This window comes from Penicillium cosmopolitanum (assembly GCF_028827165.1).
Source record: "Penicillium cosmopolitanum strain IBT 29677 chromosome Unknown utg000013l:1.0-859999.0:1.0-860633.0, whole genome shotgun sequence".
NCBI classification, from domain to species: Eukaryota; Fungi; Ascomycota; class Eurotiomycetes; order Eurotiales; family Aspergillaceae; genus Penicillium; species Penicillium cosmopolitanum.
In genome coordinates this window covers 838,891-860,573 of record NW_026622683.1, presented here as the reverse complement: position 1 = coordinate 860,573, position 21,683 = coordinate 838,891, and the positions used below count along the sequence as shown (strand labels likewise).

Genomic DNA, 21,683 nt, shown 5'->3' with positions numbered 1-21,683 from the left:
GGTAACATGAATCTTGGAGTGCACATGATGCCCCTCGTGGGTTACACTAGATTGTTAGACATCTTTAACATCACTCAATTTTGGTGTAATACGCCATAGATCCTCCTATCCCTCATCTCAACAAAATTATTATACTTGACCCCGCACTTTGCTACGCTATAATTGGCTGACCCTAGCCGACATGCGTGTGTGACTTTCCGGTGCGTTGTCAAAGCTGATCTTTCGAGTTTCATATTCTCACCCAATTAGACTTTATTTTCTCGTACTTGTTTCGTTTCAGGGCTACGGCGTGCGACAGCGCGAGTCACCAGTTGTCTATTCTTAAAAAACGATTCTTTACGGCTTTGTCCATATTCGGACTAGGGTAGTATCGGGTACAAGCCGAGAAACAACCGACATATGTCCAAAGGGGAAACTGTTTTCGAATTCCACTGTATGAAGGGGACCGTATACTGAGGTTGACGAGGCAAACAGAGGTGATTTGTTGAAGCCGAACGTATATAAAATCATTGTTGTGTGTGCCGAGCGGGCGCTAGCGGTGAACGGATGGCGGACCCACCCACGGGGCCTCCCGAGCCCCTTCCAACCAGGAACACGCGACGGTCGGCGGCGATCGACGCAGGAGAAAACTCTGAACCAAGGGACGCCCCTCGTACCAGGAGGCAAACACGCCTAGAAGAAGACAACAGCCATGTGACTTGGACTACTACAGAGCCGGAAAGCGCAGTGACCAGCAGTGGACGTGTGACAACCAAAGAGATTCGACAAATTATTGAACAACTGCAACACACCATTGACAAGCAAAGCGTGCTGATCCAGGCTACCAGAAACGAGCTTCGCGAAGTGAAACACAGCCAGAGCGAGCTACAGACCCAGAATGAGACGCTACGGGAAGAGATCCAAGCGCTGCGAACACAGGTCGAAAGCCTAAAGACACCGCCTTCGGGCCGATCGTGGGCGGCGGTTGCTGCAGACGTCAACAATTCGGACCCTCATGAGAACAGTCGACACAGAAAGAAAGAAAAGAACTGCGTCCGAATCAGCACTCGCCAGACATCAACCGACGCACTTGAATCAGAAGACAACGAAAACACCTTTGGACGATACCTACCTACCACGGAAGCGAACACCCACATCCGGAACGCACTATCAAACGACCCATCCACGCAAGATATACAAGTCGCGGGAGTCGGCACCACTCGAACGGGATACATCATTCGATTTAAGGACTCGGAGTCGGCAGAGGCGGCCCGCTGCAACACTGAATGGCTAAGGGACCTAGGAAACGAGACCAGGCTGGTGAGACCACGGCACGGAGTAGTTGTGCATCACCTCCCTACCCACGGATTGGACCTCGAGAAGGATAAAGCAGGTGCTATCAAGAAACTCACAAACGAGAACGATCTCGCTGCTCGCGACTTCCGAATCGAAGATATCGCGTGGCTCAAGAAACGGGACAAGAACCTGGGGACGTTCGCCTCCATAGGCATTTGGTTTGATTCGGCAGAGGCCGCGGAATGGATGGTTGACAATGGACTGCTGATTGACCGGCGGTACATTGGGCGCATAGAGAGATACAAGGCTAAAGAAGGACGATGCTTCCGATGCCAACGGTTTGGCCACCAGGCGTGGTCCTGCAAAGAAAAAGCAGCGCGGTGCGGACACTGCGGTGGCCCTCACGAACGATCAAGATGCCCACCCGGAGTCAGAGCACGGTGCTTAGAATGTAGTGGTGAACACCCAACCGGGGATTCCCTGTGCCCAACGCCAACCGGCCCTCTCGCCCCGCAATGTTAGGGAAACCTCTCCGAATCCTACAATTGAACATCATAAAATCGAGAGCGGGCATGGAGGCCCTCATAAACGACCACCAGAGCGAAAATCTAGACATCCTCCTAATTCAGGAACCACTAATCACTGCATATCGAACACATGTGAACCACAGCGTATGGCGACTATACAAACCAACAATCGAAGACGGCTCAGCTCGACTGCGAAGCCTCATCTATGTGAACCGTAGGCTCTCAACGGCCTCTCACCAACAAGTGCAATGCGACTACCCAGACCTAACAGCAATTAAGATCTGGACGGCCGAACTCCAGATCCTGGTCTTTTCGGTCTATATCCCACCCGTACCGATGCACAATCCCGACGGAACATCGGCAGAGACGACTCTATCCGCGATCCACCACACGATTCAGGAAAATACTCAAAACAACAGAAGGCCCACCTGTCTTATCCTATCTGGAGATTTCAACCGCCATCATCCGGCATGGGGGAACAACAACATCCAACCCCGCTTCGTTGAGGAAGCCGGCGAACTGATCAATTTCTTCCACGAACATGGTCTGCAGGGATGTCTCCCTCGAGGAGTCTCAACCTACTGGTCGCTGAGCCACCCGGGAAGAAGGTCCACGATTGACCAGACAGTGACGGATAAATCTGAGTTACTGCTCAAGTGTCATCTTTACCACGATAACTACGGCTCGGACCACCGGGCCACATACTCAGAGTGGAGCCTCTAGATACATCGCAACAACAATAAACCTCCAAGAAAGGCCTACGACCGCGCAGACTGGGGGAAAATTGGGAACGAGGTTATAAGTCTCATGGGGAAACAGACCGAGATGCACTCAACCTACGCACTCGATATGGCCGTGGAAAACCTCACTAAGACCACTGCGATCGCTGTCGACAGACACACGCCCGATCAGCGACCCTCCCCTTACGCTAAACGATGGTTCACGGCCGATCTCAAGGAGCAACAGAACAAAGTAAACCGCTTGCGACGCAGATGGCAGGCGAGATGTGCGGAAGCAGGACGAAACGATCCCCACAGCATGGCACTTTTCCAGGACATGCGCCAGTCGCGGCGGGCGTGGACCCGGACGATCGAAGAAGCAAAAGCATCACACTGGAAACAATTCCTTGATGAGGCCGGCGAAGGGAAGTTATAGAAGGCCGCGTCGTACATGAAACCACGGGAGGCGTGGGGTTGCGTCCCAACGCTCCGGGTCGGCGACAGGGAGGTGGCTGATAATCCAGAAAAGGCGCAAGCTTTCATGGACGCATTCTTCCCGTCGATGGCGCCCGCCGAAGACGAACAGCTGCCTGAGACCCCCAGCCGAAATCCCATGGCAACCGATCTCAGAGATCGAGATCTACCGATCGCTCAGTACTGCAAAACTATCAACAGCGCCAGGTGAAGACGGTCTTCCCATGTTAGTCTGGAAACGTCTCTGGGATTACCTCGGGAGCATCATTACCAAGATTTTCACGGTGTCGATCGAACTAGGATATCACCCCCAGGGGTGGAGATGCGCCCAGATCGTAGTTCTGCGGAAACCAGGAAAGCCAGACTACTCGCAACCAGGAGCCTACCGCCCTATCTCGCTCCTCAACACGCTTGGAAAGTTATTGGAAGCAGTGGTCGCCCGACGGTTGTCCTTCTACGCGGAGCAGTACGGGCTACTACCGGACACTCAGTTTGGAGGCCGACCAGGACGCACCACCGAGCAAGCCCTTCTAGTACTTGCCAACGCAATCGACAAAGCGTGGTACAAACAAAAAGTAGTGACGCTAGTTGCCTTCGACCTAAAAGGGGCGTTCAACGGAGTCAACCAGACAAGCCTGGACGCTCGTCTCCAATCCAAGGGCATCCCTTTGGTTGCCCGACGATGGATCGCAAGCTTTATGAGCGGACGCCAAGCCAGTATCCGGTTCGATGACTACCAGACCGAGGTAGCACCGCTAGACAATGCCGGGCTGGCGCAGGGCTCTCCACTCTCGCCCATTCTGTTCACGCTCTTCAATAATGATCTGGTGGACCAGCCCGTAGATTCCAAAGGCGGAGCTTCGGCCTTCATCGACGACTATTTTCGCTGGCGAGTTGGCTGGAGTGCAGAGGAGAACCTAGCCAGAATCCAGTTTGAAGACATACCACGCATCGAAGCATAGGCCCGGAGGACCGGATCCTGCTTCGCGGCCGAGAAAACTGAACTTATCCACATCACTCGCAAGAGAAAGGAACAGTGCCAAGGGGAACTGATCATGAATGGCAAAGCAGTCAAACCATCCACAACGGCCAAACTACTGGGAATTATCTTCGACCATGAGCTACGATGGAAACCACACGTACAGCAGGCGGTCAAACGAGCTACAAAGGTCAACCTCGCTCTTGGTGGACTACGGCATTTACGCCCAGAGCAGATGCGTTAGCTCTACGAAGCGTGTGTCGCACCGGTCATTGACTATGCGTCTACCGTCTGGCATGACCCACTCCGAGATAAGACGCATCTTCGGCACTTACGCACCGTACAGCGGACTGCGCTCATCCGCGTTCTATCGGCATTTCGAACGGTGGCCACAGCTGCGCTGGATGTAGAAGCACACGTCCGGCCAATCCATCTTCGACTACGCTTCCGTGCACAGAATACCATTACAAGACTCCACACCCTGCCCCAAAAACATCCTATCTGGAGCACCCTTCTTCGGGCCCAGAGAAGGCGGGACAATATTGGATCATACGCCAGGTTCCCTCTAGCAGAGGCGTTGAAAACAATGAACTTGGAGAGACTGAGAGAAATCGAGATGATTGACCCGACCCCGCTCCCTCCATGGAGACCGGAGGGGTTCGCCAGAATCGAAATAGAACCTGATCGAGAGGTCGCAATAGAGAAAGCGGAAACGGTACGATCCATCTCGGATGTGATAATCTACTCAGACGCCTCGGGGCGACAAGGTCATCTGGGAGCTGCAGCCGTCGCGATCGACGAGAGGCAGCAGACAACTGACAGGATACAAATACAGATGGGCAGTATGGACCGCTGGTCGGTCCATGCGGCAGAGCTCATTGGGATTCTATACGCTATCAATATCATCAATCAAGTCGCGGTTCGACGTTAGACAGCATCGCACGCGCGGGTGAGATCCGCCACGATCTTCAGCGACAGTATGTCGGCACTGCAAGCTATTCGAAGACCGGGGAACAAGTCGGGACAGCAGATCATCCACGCCATCCTACGAGCAGCCGAAACCACCAAGAACCATGGTACAATGATTCGACTACAATGGATCCCCGGTCACTGCGAAATACCGGGGAACGAGATCGCCGATCAGCTTGCTAAAGAAGCCGCCATCCCGGGCAAGACACACCCGTTCAGTCCCTTGATATCACGCGAGAGAGCACATATCAGGCAAGTTATTCAGGACCAATGGGCAGAGGAATGGAAAGGGTCGAAGACTGGCAGCCACCTGCGCCGGATTGACAACACCTTGCCAGCCAAGTACACACGTGGCCTCTACGGTTCCCTCCCGAGGAACCGGGCTTATCTACTCACCCAATTGCGAACTGGCCACTGCTGGCTATCAACATATGCAAAGACGTTTCGCTTCCGCGACAATGACCTATGTGTCTGTGGCGAACGCGAGAGTGTAAGCCATGTTCTGCTAGACTGTCCAGAGCTGAGAGCACTTCGGCGAGAGCTCCGAGAAAAGGTCGGCGAGGCGTTCAACAGCATTTCAATCCTACTAGGAGGGTCTGGAGGAGAGGAGAGAGGTAAGGTTAGCCATGCTTCGAAGGCGAAGACGGTGGAAGCCGTCTTGGACTTCGCTGAAGCATCACAACGGTTTCAAAGCCGAGTACCATGAAGACAACATGAGAACGAAGGGCTAGGGAGCCACGAAAGGCTTCGGCGAGGCATTAAGGTCGCTTAGGAAATTAGACACGGCAATTACGAAGAGACACATGTATATAGTTGTTGAATCCTGCATATCGTTCGCGAGGGGTCGGGGTAAATGAAATCATCCATCCATCCATCCATCCACTGTATGAAGGGGTCTCTGAAATAGGAAGATAATCATGTAGATGTTCTCCTTGCCCTGTCTACTGATGGAATGCGGTAGATCAAGTATTATGAGCATTATTATCTTAATATGAACGTTCAAGTTGGTCTACCGTGTTGTGTAAGGAAATGATGTAAAGATGGATATGCCTGGAAGATAATTGTCTTCTTGTGGCGCCGTTCTCGGCTTGTCATGGCTTAAGGTGTTCAGATTTGTTAGCTGCTATTTCAGATAAGGATGGGGCTCAGCATACTTTGAGATGGAGGAGGGAAGCTTCAGATGATGCCAAGGAGAATTTCATTGGTGTAAGAAAACTTCAGTCAATCATTGCCAACGATTGTGATCCCTGGGTCACCATAAGCGCCGCTTGTCGCCGGACACTGAATGGATGCCTAGGCAGTATGCATTCCGTGACACTCATCTCTGTTGAGACTTTACATACCCAGTTTGAGGTGATGGGACTTCTCCCGGGCAAGTTTGACCTGTCGGTCGAGTTTATCGATATGCTGGGTGAGAACCTCCATCATCTCGTTGGGGTTATTGATAAAGTTGGTAGAGTCCGGGTCATAGTCCTCCCTCATCTTAAGCTGCTTGACGACAAGCTTGGAGAAAGGTCGCTTTTGCTCTTCGAAAACCGGTCCCAAATTTTCAATGCCGCCTCCTGCAAAGTCTTGTATCAGCGAGTCGCTCCTTCGAAATGGAAGGGTGATTGTGATCGAATTCTGGATATCTCTTCTTCTGCACACAGACGACACATCAACCGGTCATCACGCGTGTTATCAATTTCCTTCATGAAGAGCTCAATCCTTTCATCGATCTGGCGGTTATACCGAGTGTCATCCTTAAGCAGAAGGAGAAACTGTGGACTCATCAGTAGATATTCGGATGAGAAATGCAAGGGCGTAGGTGGGGTTCTCGTCTACCTGAATAATCTGTTTGCTCAATCCATGTTGAACGTACCGCTTGCTCTCCCACGGCACCATAAGTTTACCCGGACGCAAAATCTTTGGACTTGTTAGTGACTTTTCGAACATAGAACGGGGCTCAGATATCTCTCAGGGCGTACTTCAATCACCATATTTCGAAGTCGAACTCTCCAGTCCACTATGGCCGGAAAAACATAGCAATTCTGTGTCCGAGACCCAAGGCCTGGCTACCCCAGTGGCGTAGTGTTCTCAAAATACCCATGAAGACCATAACTAGCAGGTGCAAAAGTGGGGGATGTGTTAGAATCGATTCAAATCCTGGAAAATGCCTGCTTGGAATAAGGATTTGATCAAGAGGAAGGAAGGGGAAGGGGAAAGTAAACAACAAAATCCTAATCGTTGAGGGTGCCCAGGTGGGGAATGAGCTGAGTTGAATGAGGAAGGTACGGTGGGCTCCAGGTCCCTGGCGCTCAAGTTCATCCCCAGACAGCAGACCTTACTCGGTAGTAGTAGTACTAGTACTGGAGCTCAAGAGTATCGAATTACAATCCCAGGCGCATGTGTTGCAAATTGCCCTACTACTACCTATCCATTATTTATTATAAAAGTTACAAGTTGGCGAGAGAGCCAGAAATATGAGATAGAAGATGAAGATGAATATCTAGATGGATCTGTGCGATGAAGGAGAAAGTTCTCACGCTATATCTATCTATCTACTGACAAATAGTATGCAATTAATGTGTAATCGCCGTGAAAGCAAAGAGCGTAATGCAATGTAGGCAAGGGCAGACACTCGTCCTGCATGCATTAATTGTGAGCTAGCAAAGCCGCAGGCCAAAGGCCACAGGCCTGTGAGTATATTGCACAAGGAGCGCTATTTGGACCGCCATCACTTTATAATTTTTGCTACTTGGACAATGCCAATTTCCAACCCTAGATTTGTACGTATTTGCCATAGAAAATTTGGTCACAACCCCGCCCCATCCAGTGTACCCCTGATGCCCGGCCTCATGTTATCGGGTCTTGTGTGCTTTTGTTGGCCATGATAGTGTAAGCAGGCTGGTTAAAATAAGATAAAGTATCTATGACTTTGCCTAATGTGCTATCTATTAGTATTCTTCTCTGCCAACATGTCTAAAAATTGGTGTTTATCACCACTAAGCGTCGCTATTCTACAGCTTTACTAACTATAAGGTCTTATACTTACCAGGCGAGCCAAGACCTACGTGGTAGTGGAAGAGGGAGGCTCATGAGATTGAGATGAAGTGGCTAAACATCGGGGGTACAAGTAATGTGGCAGGATTATAACTTTAATTTACATGGCAAATTTATACAATTCAGGATTAGAAATTACCATTGTCCAAGTGGCAAAGATGGTACACAAGGTCCAATTAGCACTGCTGGTTGGCACAGGAGTACTACACAATTTCGCCAATGGACAGTATCATCGCCCCTATTAATTTAACCAGAGCATCTCTCGAACATGCCCATTTCGCGCGAATAAGAACCATAAAGTCCCAACCGCTTTAAAGTGCTAAAAGTGAATAAAGGTGATGTTCAGTCGTTGGAAACTTCCATATAGGGGAGGCGGTCAAGCCCTCCCATCACGAGGTGATAAGCAAAACGAATTCTGCCTATCTGCCGCCAAAAGTTGACAATTTTCGGCGTGAGTTCCCCAGCTCCCCCATATTCCTCGTGAACCCTCATTACCCCCTCAACACAATCCACAATGGCCTTCTCTCGAGGCGGAGGCGGAAGAGGTGGACGAGGAGCCCCCCCGAGGCCGCGGTCGCGGTCGTGGTCGTGGTGGCCGTGGCGGCTTCCGACGACAAAATTTCGACTCGTCGCGATTGCACGATGCCGAGTGAGTCGCAATCGCATAACAAATTGCAATATTGGTCCCTAACTAAATTTTTCTAGGTCGGATGAATCCTCCGACGAAGATGCGCCTCCGATCGAAGTCACTGAAGACGTCGACATGGACGATGATGTCTCTTCCAGCAGTGACGAGGAAGAGCAAACCGAGCGCCCGTATAACGAGTTGTTGCAACTACTTCAGACCGATGCCGATTCTAAAGGACCAGCTCGCAAGCGGAGAAAGGTTGACAACGATACCAGTGATACCAAGGTGGCTGCGGCGGAAGAGGCCGAGGAAGAGGCTGAGGCCGATGCTCTGCAAGATCAGGCTCCGTCAGATGATGAGGAAGAGGCTCAAGACGACGAGGACGACGATGCTGCTGGTCCTTTCGAGAAGCACTTCAACTTGCCCGATGGGTCGGATCTTTCCAAGAAGATTGAGCAAATCCAAGCGAACAAATGGGTGTCGGCCAAGAAAGAAGCAGACGGTTTGCGCTTCGTGCAGTCAATCCCGGATATGGGAGACGCCGCATCGCTACTACCAGCCATCAAGAGCACTGCGAACCTTAAGGTTTGTCGAGACCCTTATCAGCAATTTTTTTGGCCTACAACTAACGCATTTAGCTCAAAAATAAACTCAAACCCCGCGTCGCCGAACTCTTGCCGACAATCAGCGGCTCCGCCCAGCACCTCGCCCCATACATCTTCGATTACCAGGATCTACTCTTTGGGTCGCGAACGGCCAGCAATGCGGATAGCATGCGCGAGCTTGCGGCCCTTCACACAGTCAACCATCTCATCAAGACTCGCGACCAAGTCCTGAAGAATAATGCCCGTCTGGCCAAGGACCCCGATACCGATATCGAGTGCCGGGATCAGGGTTTCACCCGGCCCAAGGTCCTCTACATCCTCCCAACACGACAAGCCTGTGTGCGCGTCGTCAATGCAATTGCCCGGATCTACCAAGCTGAGCAGCACGAGAACAAGAAGCGCTTCACTGACAGCTTCTCCTCGCCCGATGATGCTTCTTGGGAGAACAAGACGGAGGATTTCCGCGAACTGTTTGGCGGCAATGACGACGATATGTTCCGGCTGGGATTGAAGTTTACCCGCAAGACTGTGAAGTACTTTGCGCAATTCTACAACTCGGATGTTATTCTGGCCAGTCCGCTCGGTCTACGTACCATCATGGACCAAGCCGAGTAAGTCACCACCAGGATCACCACCACAACCGCGGTATAATCCAAAACTAACCTCTACCTTAACAGTGCCAAGAAGCGAGACCACGACTTCCTCTCCTCCATCGAAGTAGTCGTCGTCGACCACGCCGACGCTCTCCTCATGCAGAACTGGGACCACATCTCCTTCATCTTCCAGCATCTAAACCAGCAACCCAAGGAAGCCCACGGCTGCGACTTCAGCCGAGTCCGCAACTGGTACCTAGACAACCACGCCCGCCACATCCGCCAAACAATCGTCCTAGCCTCATTCATAACGCCAGAAATCAACTCCCTCTTCTCAACACACATGCAAAACACCTCCGGCCGCATCAAAATAACGCCCACCCACGCCGGCGCCATAACCGACCTCCCCCTCCCCGTCTCCGTAAAGCAAACATTCACCCGAATCGACAGTCTCTCCCCATCAAAGGATCCAGACGCCCGCTTCAAACACTTCACCACAACAATCCTCTCAACACTGGTGAAAAGTATCACAGGCCGCAGTAACAAAGGTGGCGCGGGAACTCTCATCTTCGTCCCCTCGTACCTCGATTTCGTCCGTGTGAGAAATCACTTCGCTACATCGGCGCAAACGACGAATGTTTCCTTCGGCGCGATTTCCGAGTACACCGAGCCGCGGGAAGCGTCGCGTGCGCGGAGTCACTTTGTCACGGGTAGACATTCCGTGTTGCTTTATACGGAGCGCGCGCATCATTTCCGCAGGAATCAGATCCGTGGTGTGCGACGGGTGATTATGTATGGTGTTCCTGAGAATCCGGTCTTCTATGGCGAGATTGTGGGCTTTTTGGGGCTCGATCCGGCGGCGGTTGTTGAGGCTGCGGAGGGTGGGGTGCGTGTTTTGTTCTCTAAGTGGGATGCGCTGAAGTTGGAGCGTGTGGTGGGGACGTCCAGGGTGGGGAATATGCTGCGTGAGAGGGGAGGGGATACTTTTACTTTTGTTTAGCGGTTGGCTGTGTATAGAGTGAAGTGTGGTGTTGATGTATACGTGCATCTGATAGTTGGGGATGTGCCGAGGATGCGGGGAGATCCGTCGATCTTTGCCTGCAGGCTGCAGGCTGTTGCGAACTATTGAGATTAGGCGGACTGCTGACTGCAGGCCGCAGGCTGTGGTTTGCTTCGGATATAAATCCGGTGTCAGTTGCATCCATCTAGGCATCTGTTGAAATAATTACACTAAAAAGTCATATACTTAAGTCATATACAAAGTCATACTTCCTCCGATTGTAACTAGACTTGGTCACGCGATATGCGTAAACACTAGCAACGACCCAGGTAAAAGGTCTAGAACTAGAACTAGAGTTAGAGCTATGCGGAATAATATAATCAAATGCAAATAAGATGCGAATGACCGTGAATCATCGGAGTGCCAGTTTACTCTTAGTAGTTCACTTTCGTGAGCGGTAAAGTCACCCGCCGACATCGCGCATCTTTTCTTTTTTCCCTTCTCCAACTCGGGTCTCGACTGTACATATCTCACCCACTCGCCACTCCTCACCTTCTTCCTTCTTCCCATTTTATTCCTTCTTGTATATTCTCATGGATATACCCCTTGGAAATATACAATAAAACCCATCATCCGGCGCAGAGTTGAGCCGCCCGACATCCCAGCTTGAAAAAAATGCCGGAACAATCCCCCCACCAACCAGCACCCTCCCAGCAACAAGCTCAAACTCAGACACAAGAACAAGCACAAGCACAAGCACGACAGGACAGGGATTATCAGAACCACCCAGACGCCCCGCTCCCCCAGTCCCAGTCCCAGCCGTACCGCGATGATCCCGATCCCGATCTCGAGTCATTGGCCGAGTACGAGCCGCGACCCATCGACGAAGACGAGGAAAACGCCGACGCAGACATAGACGCACTCGCAGCATCCACGCGCCCACGCACAAAATACGCCGCCAAAGCACGCATCTTCTGGCTGAGGAATAAAGGCATGATCCTCGTACTCTTGGCGCAAATGTTCGGCGCAAGTATGAATGTCATGACTCAGGTTCTGGAGATTCATAGTTCTATGCATCCTTTTCAGGTTCGTTCAGCCCAGCCTGGACAGCACTTAGTTACATGACAACTCAGTGCCAGTTCCAATGCCAAAGTTATGCCGAAACTAACACCAACATTTCCCCAGATCCTATTCGCCCGAATGTCCATAACAGCCCTAGCAAGCTACATCTACATGTTCATCGCGAAAACCCCCCACCCCCTCGGCACACGACCAGTCCTCCCACTCCTCCTCTTCCGCGCCGTCTGCGGATTCACAGGCGTTTACGCCCTATACTACTCAGTCCAATACCTACCCTTATCCGAAGCAACTGTTATAACCTTCCTAGCGCCTATAATGACCTGTTACGCCTGTTCGGTTTTTATACCCGGTGAGACGTTCTCGCGGCGACAGCAGGTTGCGGCTGTTGTTAGTCTTGTGGGTGTTGTTTTGATTGCGCGGCCGTTTCGCTCGAATAAAGCTGGCTCAGCAGGTGGTGAAAACTCGACAGCTGGTGATGGTGATGAAAGTCCCGATCAAGCAGACGCATACCACCACGTCCTCGCAACAATAGTAGCCAGTATTGGTGTCCTCGGCGCAGCGGGCGCATACACTTCTATTCGAATGATAGGACGTCGCGCACACCCGCTAGTCTCCGTGACATATTTCTCCAGCGTGACGACGATTATATCACTGGTAGCTATGCTGGTTCTGCCCAGCGTCGAGTTCCGCGTCCCGACCACCAGTACGGAGTGGAGCTTTATGGTGGGTTTGGGTGTTTGTGGGTTTTTGTTGCAGTTTTTGCTTACGGCGGGGTTGTCTTATGTGCCGCCGCGAAGCGTTATGGAAGGAGGGGAGCTGGTGCTGGAGCTGGTAAGGGGAAGCAAGGGTCTAAGGCGACTAGCATGGTGTATACGCAGATGCTTTTTGCGCTGTTTTATGATAAGGTTGTTTGGGGGACGACGCTTGATGGGGTGGCTTGGGTTGGGTCGGGGCTTATTTTGGCCTGTGCGGTTTATGTGGCTGTTATGCAGGAGGGGGCCCGGGTGAAGGGGGGTGATGGTGGTGGTGGTGATGATGCAAAGGTGCAGGAGGGAGGGGGTGAGGATGAGGGAGTGAGAGAGGGGAGAGAGGAGGAAAGTGTACAGAGTAGTGCGCAGTAGATGGCATATATCCAGGATTATTGGAACTAATCTGGGTATATTTTGAGTGTCGTATAATATGAATCTAGATCTAGACTTCTGTTTATACTAGTAACTGCACTGGCATCCACAATCCACCAACTATGTACTAGTAGTATACTGCACTGCCAATCATAATATATATGTTACACCATTATACTGATAATCTAATAAATAAACCAAATCCCAACTATACTCTACTCTACTTTACTCGTATCTCTGCTGCTCGACGGAGCACACTGCTCCACGTGACGTCATAAGGTTACACGCCGGGATTGCCCGCGCTGCATTCATCGTCGACCACTCACAGCTGCAGCTGCCAATTGCCTCTGTGGAGAGGCTACGAGGGAAATCTCTACCATTTACTCCGTACCGTCATGGCTGAATGTGGGTGTGAGAAAGGAGCGTGGAGTATATAGTGGAGCAGAAGCCCACTTTTCCCCAGATTTTGCAGATCTTGAAATCCTCCATTGACTCCATCTCATCTCATCTCATATCCATCTCTGCTATACAGCCACCATGCGCCACTTCGACGCCTGGCTGGTCCGCGACCCCTACTCCATCTGGCATTACTACTCAACGGGCCGAAAATGGCAAGATCAAGTCTGCGAATTGATCCATGACCGCGCTATCTGCTCGCCTGCTGCGCCGACATCTACTAGTACATCTACATATACTACTACTACTAGTAGTACACAACCACTAGACACACCCGGAATAGACTGGACAAAAACCACACCCCAAACAACCCCCTTACTCACAAAACTACCTCCCGAAATCCGATCCATGATATGGGCCTACGTCTTCGGCTCCGACACCCTCCACCTCGTCCAAATAAAAGACAAAATAAAGCACGTTAGATGCACCTCCACCAGCAGCGCCAGCACCGCTCTCACCCACCATCGCCACTGCTGCCCCAAAACCCCAGCCCGATGGCGCATCTACGACGGCCGAATCCCGGGACACACAGATAGATTACTCTACCCACACACGCACACCGATCTACCCTCAACACTCTCCACGACTCCCGTCTCACTACTGCGAACCTGTAAAGCAATCTACGCAGAAACCCAAACAACATTATACAAAAACTCCACAATTGACGTCGACGACTTATACACATTCCTCTCCTTTGCCGGATCGTTATCGCCGCGCGCTAGACGGGCCGTTACATCTTTAACGGTTCAGTGGATGCCGGTTTGGACACCGCTTAGTGGGCAGGAACATAAGGGGTCTATATATGCGCATACGCATAGTGATGAGCTTTGGGTTGGATTTTGGGGGTGTGTTGCGAGGGAATTTACTGGGTTACGGACTTTGAAGTTGAGTGTTGATTTAGGCCGGTTTACGGGGATGATGGTTGGTGGTGGACCGGTTTTGGTTGGCGGGGGTTTGGGGCAGAGACTTAAGCTTGATGTTAATGAGGGGTGGGTTAAGCCTTTGTTGCAGGTTAGGGGTTTGGAGATGTTTGATTTGGCAGTTACGGCACGCTGTGATGTTGCTTCTAGGGGGGGTTGTTGAGGGGGAGTTGATTAGGGATGCTGTGCGGTTGAGGGAAGATTTGAGGGGGGTTATTGTTGGGGAGAGGGGGGTGGGATGGATGTCGATGGAGATGTCGATGTGCCGATGGAGATGGGGATGGGAATGGGGAGGAGGAAGAGGATGTTGGCTATTACGGCTGGTTAGGTTAGGCTTTGGATATATGGATATGGTGTATGGCGTATGGCGTATGGCGTGATGAGAAATGAAGATATTATTATGCTTGACTATCTATGAAGTCTGTATGTTAGGGCTCTAGGTCAAGTTAGGGTTCGGATTATACTATACTTGGATATAACCAGGGTTACCCTGGGTATATCATGTCCTCTAAGTACCCCCAATATAGGCAGGGTTCATGCCATTTTTGTCAAAATACCTCTCATCTAGATGGTAAATATAGATCTCTAGGACTGTAGACTACAACAGTACTGTATAGTGTGTATGTACTGTGTACTGTGTACTGTGTACTGTGTACTATTCAATACTGAGTGCAGCCTGGGAAGGAACGGTGTGGTCTATCGCACCTTCCATTCACCCCAGCTAATTCTCGACCTTCGACTTCAACTCTCAACTCTCAATTCTTCTTCTCTGATAGTCAACCCTAGTCTTTCAACTCATCCTCACACGAATCGTCAACTATCCTACTTCACGCTGCCTTGAACATGAGTCTCTGGGTTATGCAGGCGTTGTGGCTTGGCCTGGCATTGTACATCGGAATTCCATTTCAATGGACAGCTGCTTTCAGCATTTGGTGTCTTATCATGCTTGTACGCCCAGAACAAGATCTGCACCCAATCTTCCTCCCGGATGACCGCTAACGAATCTAAAGAACGCAATACATGACAGGCACATTCTCGGGATGAATCTCCGATTGACAAAGCTCGAGTCTATGGACCGTCTGCGAGATCTCACGGCGAAATGCTTAGTCCAGGTAAGCAGCAGCTGGTCCTACACCCTGAATCTTTTGCTTCACATATCTGCTCACGAATCAATCAACAGGTCTTGACCACGGACGAAAGCGCCGACAGACTCAAATCCTCATTCGATAGAATCTTCGCACGGCTCGAAGATAAAGATCTTTCTTTGAATGAATCAGTTTGCCTCGTGTGCGAGCTTTCAGTAGTAATTTGAACCCCCTCCTTCCCGGTCTTGCTATTTCGGATATTCGCTAACCGAAGCCTCTCCAGAAACGGGAACTGAAAAATGCCGCCAAGTGGCTCCGGGAGGCTCTCGATCTTTACAACCAACAGCTCGAGTCTCTGGGTAGGTATCACAAAAGTCTGATCGGAGAGATGGTCGGCCATAATGAGATGATGCGGATTCTTACCCGACAAGTCGAGCTTTTGAATGAAAAGGTCGACTGTTTCACCCAGCGGGCCGAACTTCTCGAAAGGGACGACGAGCAACAATTTGAGAAGATATCTATCTGCGTCTAGGTGGAAAGGTAGGGGCGTTGTGGATCTTTGTTCTCATTTCGGTGCAATCTGTTGTTACTTTCAACCGAGAGACATTATGTCTCTTGCAATGCTCGGAGGAAAAGCGAGGGAGGGGCCCAGCGGAACATACTATTATTCGTATTTATGTATCAAATGGTTGTCTGGTGTGGTGAAATGAAATGCCAATATTATTATCCTCGGAATCAAGCCATACAGTCAAAATACCCATCAATCAATCTTTCAAAACAGCAGATATCGTGCAAAAGTCTCACTCTCAGTCAAGTTCTTCGCAGGGAATCCCAGATAAATCACATCTGGGCGCATTGAACGAACCTTCGAATCCCCTCCCGCAGGGTCTCTTCCCCCACGGAAAATATAATCCGAAATTTCCCAGGTTCTAGTGCACGATACTGTTCACCAGTAGACATGATGACACCAGCCTGTGCGAAGCGAGCCGAGAGAAGTCTTTCCGCAGCCCATGCATCTCGTTGAGTATCTTCACTGCGAAGATGCGGACTCAAATCGATCCATATGAAGAATCCTGCATTTCTATTGTGATTCGCGAAATTAGCTGACTGGGACCCTGAACCCCTTTCTAATATAATTTGAGGGATTAAAGGTGGCTTAGAAATCGTACCCTTTATCATAAAAGCTGATCCCGGCTTGTTTGAGGAGCTCTTCTGCTAAGAGTCGATTCCGAAGCAGGAGGCTGTGTGACTTTTTCAAGAACGTTCGAATGAATTCTTGGTCTTCCAGCATTGTTGCTGCTAGGCTCATTGAAATTTGGGAAGGGGAAGAAAAGCGGCTGAACAAGAGTCTAGGGTCAGTTCATTATTCATTCATTTTTTCGCGATAGATCGAGATAGTTAGTTTAGGGTTAGTCTCACCAAAGAGCTCGAATCGCTTTGTTGAACTCGTCATTTTGCGAGATCACACAACCTAATCGCATTCCACTCGCAGCAAAGTCCTATTCATGAAAGTCAGCACTGCCGCCGCTCACTTTCTGTGTATCGGGAGATTTGGACTACCTTTGACATCCCATAAAGAACATGAACCTGATCAGAGCTAATGATCCCGGTGCAATCAATCGATCGAACCGATGTAAAAGTTTCCGAAGGCCTATCATCCCGCTCATAAACCGATAAAGCATAAATTTCATCGCTGACCAGATGAATACCCTTTTTCGCGCACAGACGAAGCAGCCCGGTTAATGTTTCCCGAGAATAGCACCGTCCAAGCGGATTATGGGGGTTGCATATGAATAATGCTTTGACGTTTTTGCCTCGCGCTTTCGCTGCTTCGAATCCAGTCTCGATTTCGGCGATGCTGTCAGGTGAGAATTGGTCTTTTTCACCGACATGAACGTACTCTAAGTTTACGCTGGGAGTATGTTGATCAGCTTGTTGGGTCCGGTACTAACTAATCATGATGCTGGAAAGGGCGTGCTTTGCGTACCTAGTCTTGGTGGTGAGATCTCGAGTAAATGATCCATATACAGGGCCGATCAGAAGAATGGAATCATCTGGGTCGCACAGGAGAAGGGCGCATAGCTCATTTAGACTTGTTACTCCGGCTGCGAATGTGACCTCTTCGGCGTCGACTGGGGTGAATGGATTGAAATGTGTGTTCAGGTGGTTTGCCATTGCGGACCGGAGTCTCGAAGATCCTGTATAGCCTTCGCCGTATGAACAGCATTGTTTGTCCAACGTCTTTGTTTGTATGGTCAGTTATGACTAGGTGTCCGGGTTGGGGTTTGCGCTAGATACCTGTTTATTGAGATAATCGGTCAGATCATCGTGAAGTAGCCACTATTGTTTATTAGCTGTCTGCCTATCTGTAAGAAGTGCCGTGGTGGGATACATTTTCGGCGTTGGCGAAGCTGACAACGCCGTTGGGATTGGTGGAAAGGTCGTAAAAGTCTTGTTTCCCATGAGCGAAATCGGCTTTTCCCCAGGCTGATCCTCTTGTAGATAGCATGATAAGAGAAAGAAAGATGTTATTTTAGAAGGCTTGATAAGAATAAGAAACTATACCTATCTGTGAGTGGATGCAATAGATAATTCCGCCGAAGAAAGGATATGCGGGGTTGAGGGGTTAAGGGGTTGCCTAGAATCCCGGCGGGTTTCGTATTTCGCCAGGCACTGCCAGCTAGGCAAATACTAGTTACTAGAAACTCTAATCTAAATTTTTCTTTGCGTTCGCAGCTCATTTTATCAACACGTCATATAAAATCGGTACATAATCTCTATGTCAGGGAATTGTTATCTTTCTGGGGGCAAGATCAGTGACCCGAATCACCGGTAGTTGCCAGTAGAATAGAATTTTCTAAGTTCAGAATTATCATTATTTTCGACAAATATACAAGCAGAAAGGTCTTGCCCGGTGAATCCTCTGGATAGTAGATATACAGAGATTTTATTCCTTCAGGACCGTAATGTAGTCTTCGAGTCGCCTCAGAAAAAATCGAAAACGGCAGCCCCAGTCCCAGAAATGAGGTCAAATATTAAACTTTCTATAGAGACAAAACCTTCTCCTTGTCAACCTTGCCCTCATCGCGGACCTGACGGCGGCGGTCGCGGACAATAACTAAGGCGTATAACAAAGTAAGCACCACTCCGGCAAGCGTGATACCCATCAGAATCCAGTATCCACGATGATACAAGGGTGCATCGTCCTTAGTGAAGCAGAAAACAGCGACGATACCACCTGCATTGCCGACGCCAATCACCCAACCAGACCCGATACTTCGCTCCTTGTGGCCCTGCATGTTCATCAAGACCCAGCAGATGATGACAGCTCCAGAACTAAATGCACCCATAGTGATGAAGCAAATGCCGAGATACTCGGCTGAGAAATGGCTCTTTCCATGCGTCGTTAACATGATTGCCACGCCAATGATGATCAGTATTTGACCAAGAAGAATGAATGGAAGGCGGATATTCAAGCGGTCTGAGAAATATGCGACTACAACGCAGAGTCCAAGGGCGGCGGCAAATGGTGGCACGCTGTGCAATTGGGTTTGAATCGTTCCGTATCCCAGGGCTTTGATAATAGTCGGCGCGAAGTAAGAGAAAGCGTAGATGGGGACGACGATTGCTGTTTGCGTGGGTTAGATCATGAAAAAAACGTACAACTTGGCAACGATAACTCACTAAAGTACATGAACCCCGCCAGGTACAGCTTGAGATCCTTTGAAGACGCAATCAAATCGGACTTTGTAACCGAGACCTCATCATCTTCGAAATTGCGAGTCTTCGCAATCACCGCTGCTTTTTCATCCTCGGTCAACCAAGATGCTTGCTGAGGGAAATCAGCGCAGAAGAACAGCGCGAAAATGCCGATCAGGATAGAAGCAATACCCTCCAGCAAGAAAATCCATCGCCAATTTTCAAGACCGCGCATGCCATCCATTTTGGCAATACCTGAGGCAAGCAGACCACCAAAGGCACCGGCAAAAATGACTGATGACCAATACATAGTGAAACGCTTCTGGGCCTCGGCACGTTTATACCAGAAACTGATCAGGTAAAAGCTACCGGGAAAGATCCCGCACTCGGCAAGTCCAAGGAAGAAGCGAGTCGCGATCAAACCGCCGTAGCTTTGAACAAAAGCTTGACCGAGCATGACAATACCAAAGGCAATGATACAGCCGGAAAGCCAGATATGCGGTTTAAGCTTCTTCATCACGATATTCGAGGGGATCTCGAAAAGAATATATGGAATGTAAAAGATCAGAAGGGCAATGTTTGCCCGGTCACCATATAAATCCAAATCAGTCGGCATGCTCATGGTGAGTGCGTTCGAGATGTTTACTCTGGGGCGGAATCGGCGGAATCAGCATGAATGAAGTCATGAAATACATAAGTCCAATTGACATACCGGTCCAAAAACGCGACGAGATAAATGGCAAATAGCATTGGCAGTACACGCATGTCAATTTTGCGGACAAGTGCGGCATCGTCAACGTTAGGCGGAGGAACGGGGCCATCCTCGTGGTCTTGCTGACTCAAGATCGGCTCCGGCTTGATATTATCATTATTATACTCTATTTATGATGAGTGGTCGGTCTATGAAATAGCAAAGAGGATCGGAGTAAATACCAGGAGTAGAACTCATTTTTGTGACGTGGTCGGGTGCGTTGAAGGAGACAAATCGACCGCACTGCGGCCGAGAGGAAAAAAGGGATAAACAAGGGCGAAATCAGCCGAGTGCCAGATTAGTGACGGAAACAGGTAGCACTTTGAGTAGCGACAGGACCTCCTTTGTTTAAGAATGCTTCTTTTGCGCCTCACAACCTAAATTTAAGAAAAATCGAGGAACAAGTGCGACGGCCAGTTTTTAAAAGGGGGCCTAACCCATGTCGATCAGCAGCTGAGTTTGAACTGCGTCGACTTACGGATGCGCACCACTCACTTATGCAGCCCATGCAGTCCGTGCGACCCGTGGAGGCTCGCTGTTGGCGCTGGCTGCGCGCTTGTTTCCTTGTTCGGCCTTAGCTTCAGCCCTAATATGCTAAGCCTTTAATCCGTCCCCTCAGCTACTGTAGCCGAGATTCCCGCTCTGCCAAAGTTGAAATATGGAATTCGATTCTTCAGTTCGAGTTCATGCAAGACTTTATTTCACTCGGGTACTTCTCATCGAATCCGTGGTTTTTGACTATTGATTTCCTTGATATGCCTCCCCGTGCCTCGTCGATGTGGGAATGGGGAGGTGGAGCTAGTGTCTTCGTGGGTCTTACATACAGTACTAGTCCATCGCGTTGAATTGGAAACGCGATCCGTGCCGTCCAGGCGATCTCCCTCTGCTTGCGATCGAATCCTTTCACCCAGTTCCCAGCCCGCGGCTATATATTTGTGGCCCAGTATTCATCCTGCCCGTCTGTCCTTGTTGATCGGCAGCTAGCTTTCTCTCAAAGTAACATCCAAACACGCTAGCCTATTTTGTATATCAAGTGGCCAAGAGATTGGGCCATTCGTGGAGGCTTCGGCCCACTCCCCACCCCCAAGCAGATCAATGTGGAGACTGCTTTTCAGCTGTTGGGACACGAATAACTAAGCCTTGTGTGATGCTTGAACCATCCATCTCAGTGTCATCAACCTACTCGTAGGTGTCGCATTAAGAAGCGAGTGAAAATTGGCAGATGGCACGATGATTTTATGAACTTTAGGGACAGCCGTGGGCTTTCGGTGTCATTCAATAATCGTAGCCATATATCGTCTCAGCCATCTCAAAATAAAAGCCACAGGCCTCTTGAGTAAACTCCTTGAGAAGAGAATCTATGTATGCCACCGGAACGAAGGAACTTTTTTCAATGGATGGTCCATATCCAGCGAATCAGGAGGGGTCCAATTCCGCCATGATTATGCGGGGCGTGGACTAGTATCAGGCCCGGGCCGGAGCCTTTTCGGCCTTTTGCCCCGGATGGTCAATACTGCCCCCTAGGATAGGCGATACTCTTAAATTAGGAATATTAGAGACCTTCTAGGTGAGAGTGATACCCATTTTTTATTACAGTGATAGGACTCATAGTAAGATTTTCAACCTTGGAACCAGTGTGCATAATTCGATATATATCGGACTACCTAGGTACTATTAGTAGTGCCACTGGCAGTGAGCAGCCTTGGAGCCGAAGACTCCAAAAATGGGTTCAATTTGACGTTGTCAACTCATAACAAGGA

The 21,683-nt window shown here is 49.9% G+C and overlaps 8 protein-coding genes across 8 annotated transcripts; 4 read left to right on the top strand and 4 right to left on the bottom strand.

Annotated features, from left to right (window-relative positions):
• Positions 1–6,278: 6,278 nt before the first annotated feature.
• On the bottom strand, positions 6,279–6,827 carry N7509_014283 (uncharacterized protein; the record flags this gene model as incomplete). Its single annotated transcript, XM_056638920.1, has 2 exons — positions 6,279–6,582; positions 6,805–6,827. 2 exons carry the CDS (start codon positions 6,825–6,827, stop codon positions 6,279–6,281), a joined length of 327 nt encoding a protein of 108 aa, XP_056480909.1.
• A 1,921-nt stretch (positions 6,828–8,748) lies between these two features.
• Positions 8,749–10,811, top strand: N7509_014282 (UTP25 family protein; the record flags this gene model as incomplete). Its single annotated transcript, XM_056638919.1, has 3 exons — positions 8,749–9,198; positions 9,252–9,829; positions 9,896–10,811. 3 exons carry the CDS (start codon positions 8,749–8,751, stop codon positions 10,809–10,811), a joined length of 1,944 nt encoding a protein of 647 aa, XP_056480908.1.
• Positions 10,812–11,486: 675 nt separating this feature from the next.
• N7509_014281 (DMT family transporter) lies at positions 11,487–13,012 on the top strand (the record flags this gene model as incomplete). Its single annotated transcript, XM_056638918.1, has 3 exons — positions 11,487–11,897; positions 11,997–12,594; positions 12,648–13,012. The coding sequence occupies 3 exons, from the start codon at positions 11,487–11,489 to the stop codon at positions 13,010–13,012; spliced, it is 1,374 nt and encodes a 457-aa protein (XP_056480907.1).
• Positions 13,013–13,549: 537 nt separating this feature from the next.
• Positions 13,550–14,551, top strand: N7509_014280 (uncharacterized protein; the record flags this gene model as incomplete). The annotated part of the gene is made up of 1 exon (XM_056638917.1): positions 13,550–14,551. One exon carries the CDS (start codon positions 13,550–13,552, stop codon positions 14,549–14,551), a length of 1,002 nt encoding a protein of 333 aa, XP_056480906.1.
• Positions 14,552–15,428: 877 nt separating this feature from the next.
• N7509_014279 (uncharacterized protein) lies at positions 15,429–16,005 on the top strand (the record flags this gene model as incomplete). Its single annotated transcript, XM_056638916.1, has 3 exons — positions 15,429–15,500; positions 15,569–15,691; positions 15,757–16,005. The coding sequence occupies 3 exons, from the start codon at positions 15,429–15,431 to the stop codon at positions 16,003–16,005; spliced, it is 444 nt and encodes a 147-aa protein (XP_056480905.1).
• Positions 16,006–16,313: 308 nt separating this feature from the next.
• N7509_014278 (pyridoxal phosphate-dependent transferase) lies at positions 16,314–16,926 on the bottom strand (the record flags this gene model as incomplete). The annotated part of the gene is made up of 3 exons (XM_056638915.1): positions 16,314–16,554; positions 16,643–16,769; positions 16,893–16,926. The coding sequence occupies 3 exons, from the start codon at positions 16,924–16,926 to the stop codon at positions 16,314–16,316; spliced, it is 402 nt and encodes a 133-aa protein (XP_056480904.1).
• Positions 16,927–16,985: 59 nt separating this feature from the next.
• Positions 16,986–17,648, bottom strand: N7509_014277 (pyridoxal phosphate-dependent aminotransferase; the record flags this gene model as incomplete). The annotated part of the gene is made up of 2 exons (XM_056638914.1): positions 16,986–17,385; positions 17,461–17,648. The coding sequence occupies 2 exons, from the start codon at positions 17,646–17,648 to the stop codon at positions 16,986–16,988; spliced, it is 588 nt and encodes a 195-aa protein (XP_056480903.1).
• Positions 17,649–18,517: 869 nt separating this feature from the next.
• N7509_014276 (uncharacterized protein) lies at positions 18,518–20,121 on the bottom strand (the record flags this gene model as incomplete). The annotated part of the gene is made up of 4 exons (XM_056638913.1): positions 18,518–19,101; positions 19,158–19,819; positions 19,885–20,050; positions 20,106–20,121. The coding sequence occupies 4 exons, from the start codon at positions 20,119–20,121 to the stop codon at positions 18,518–18,520; spliced, it is 1,428 nt and encodes a 475-aa protein (XP_056480902.1).
• Between the last annotated feature and the right edge of the window lie 1,562 nt (positions 20,122–21,683).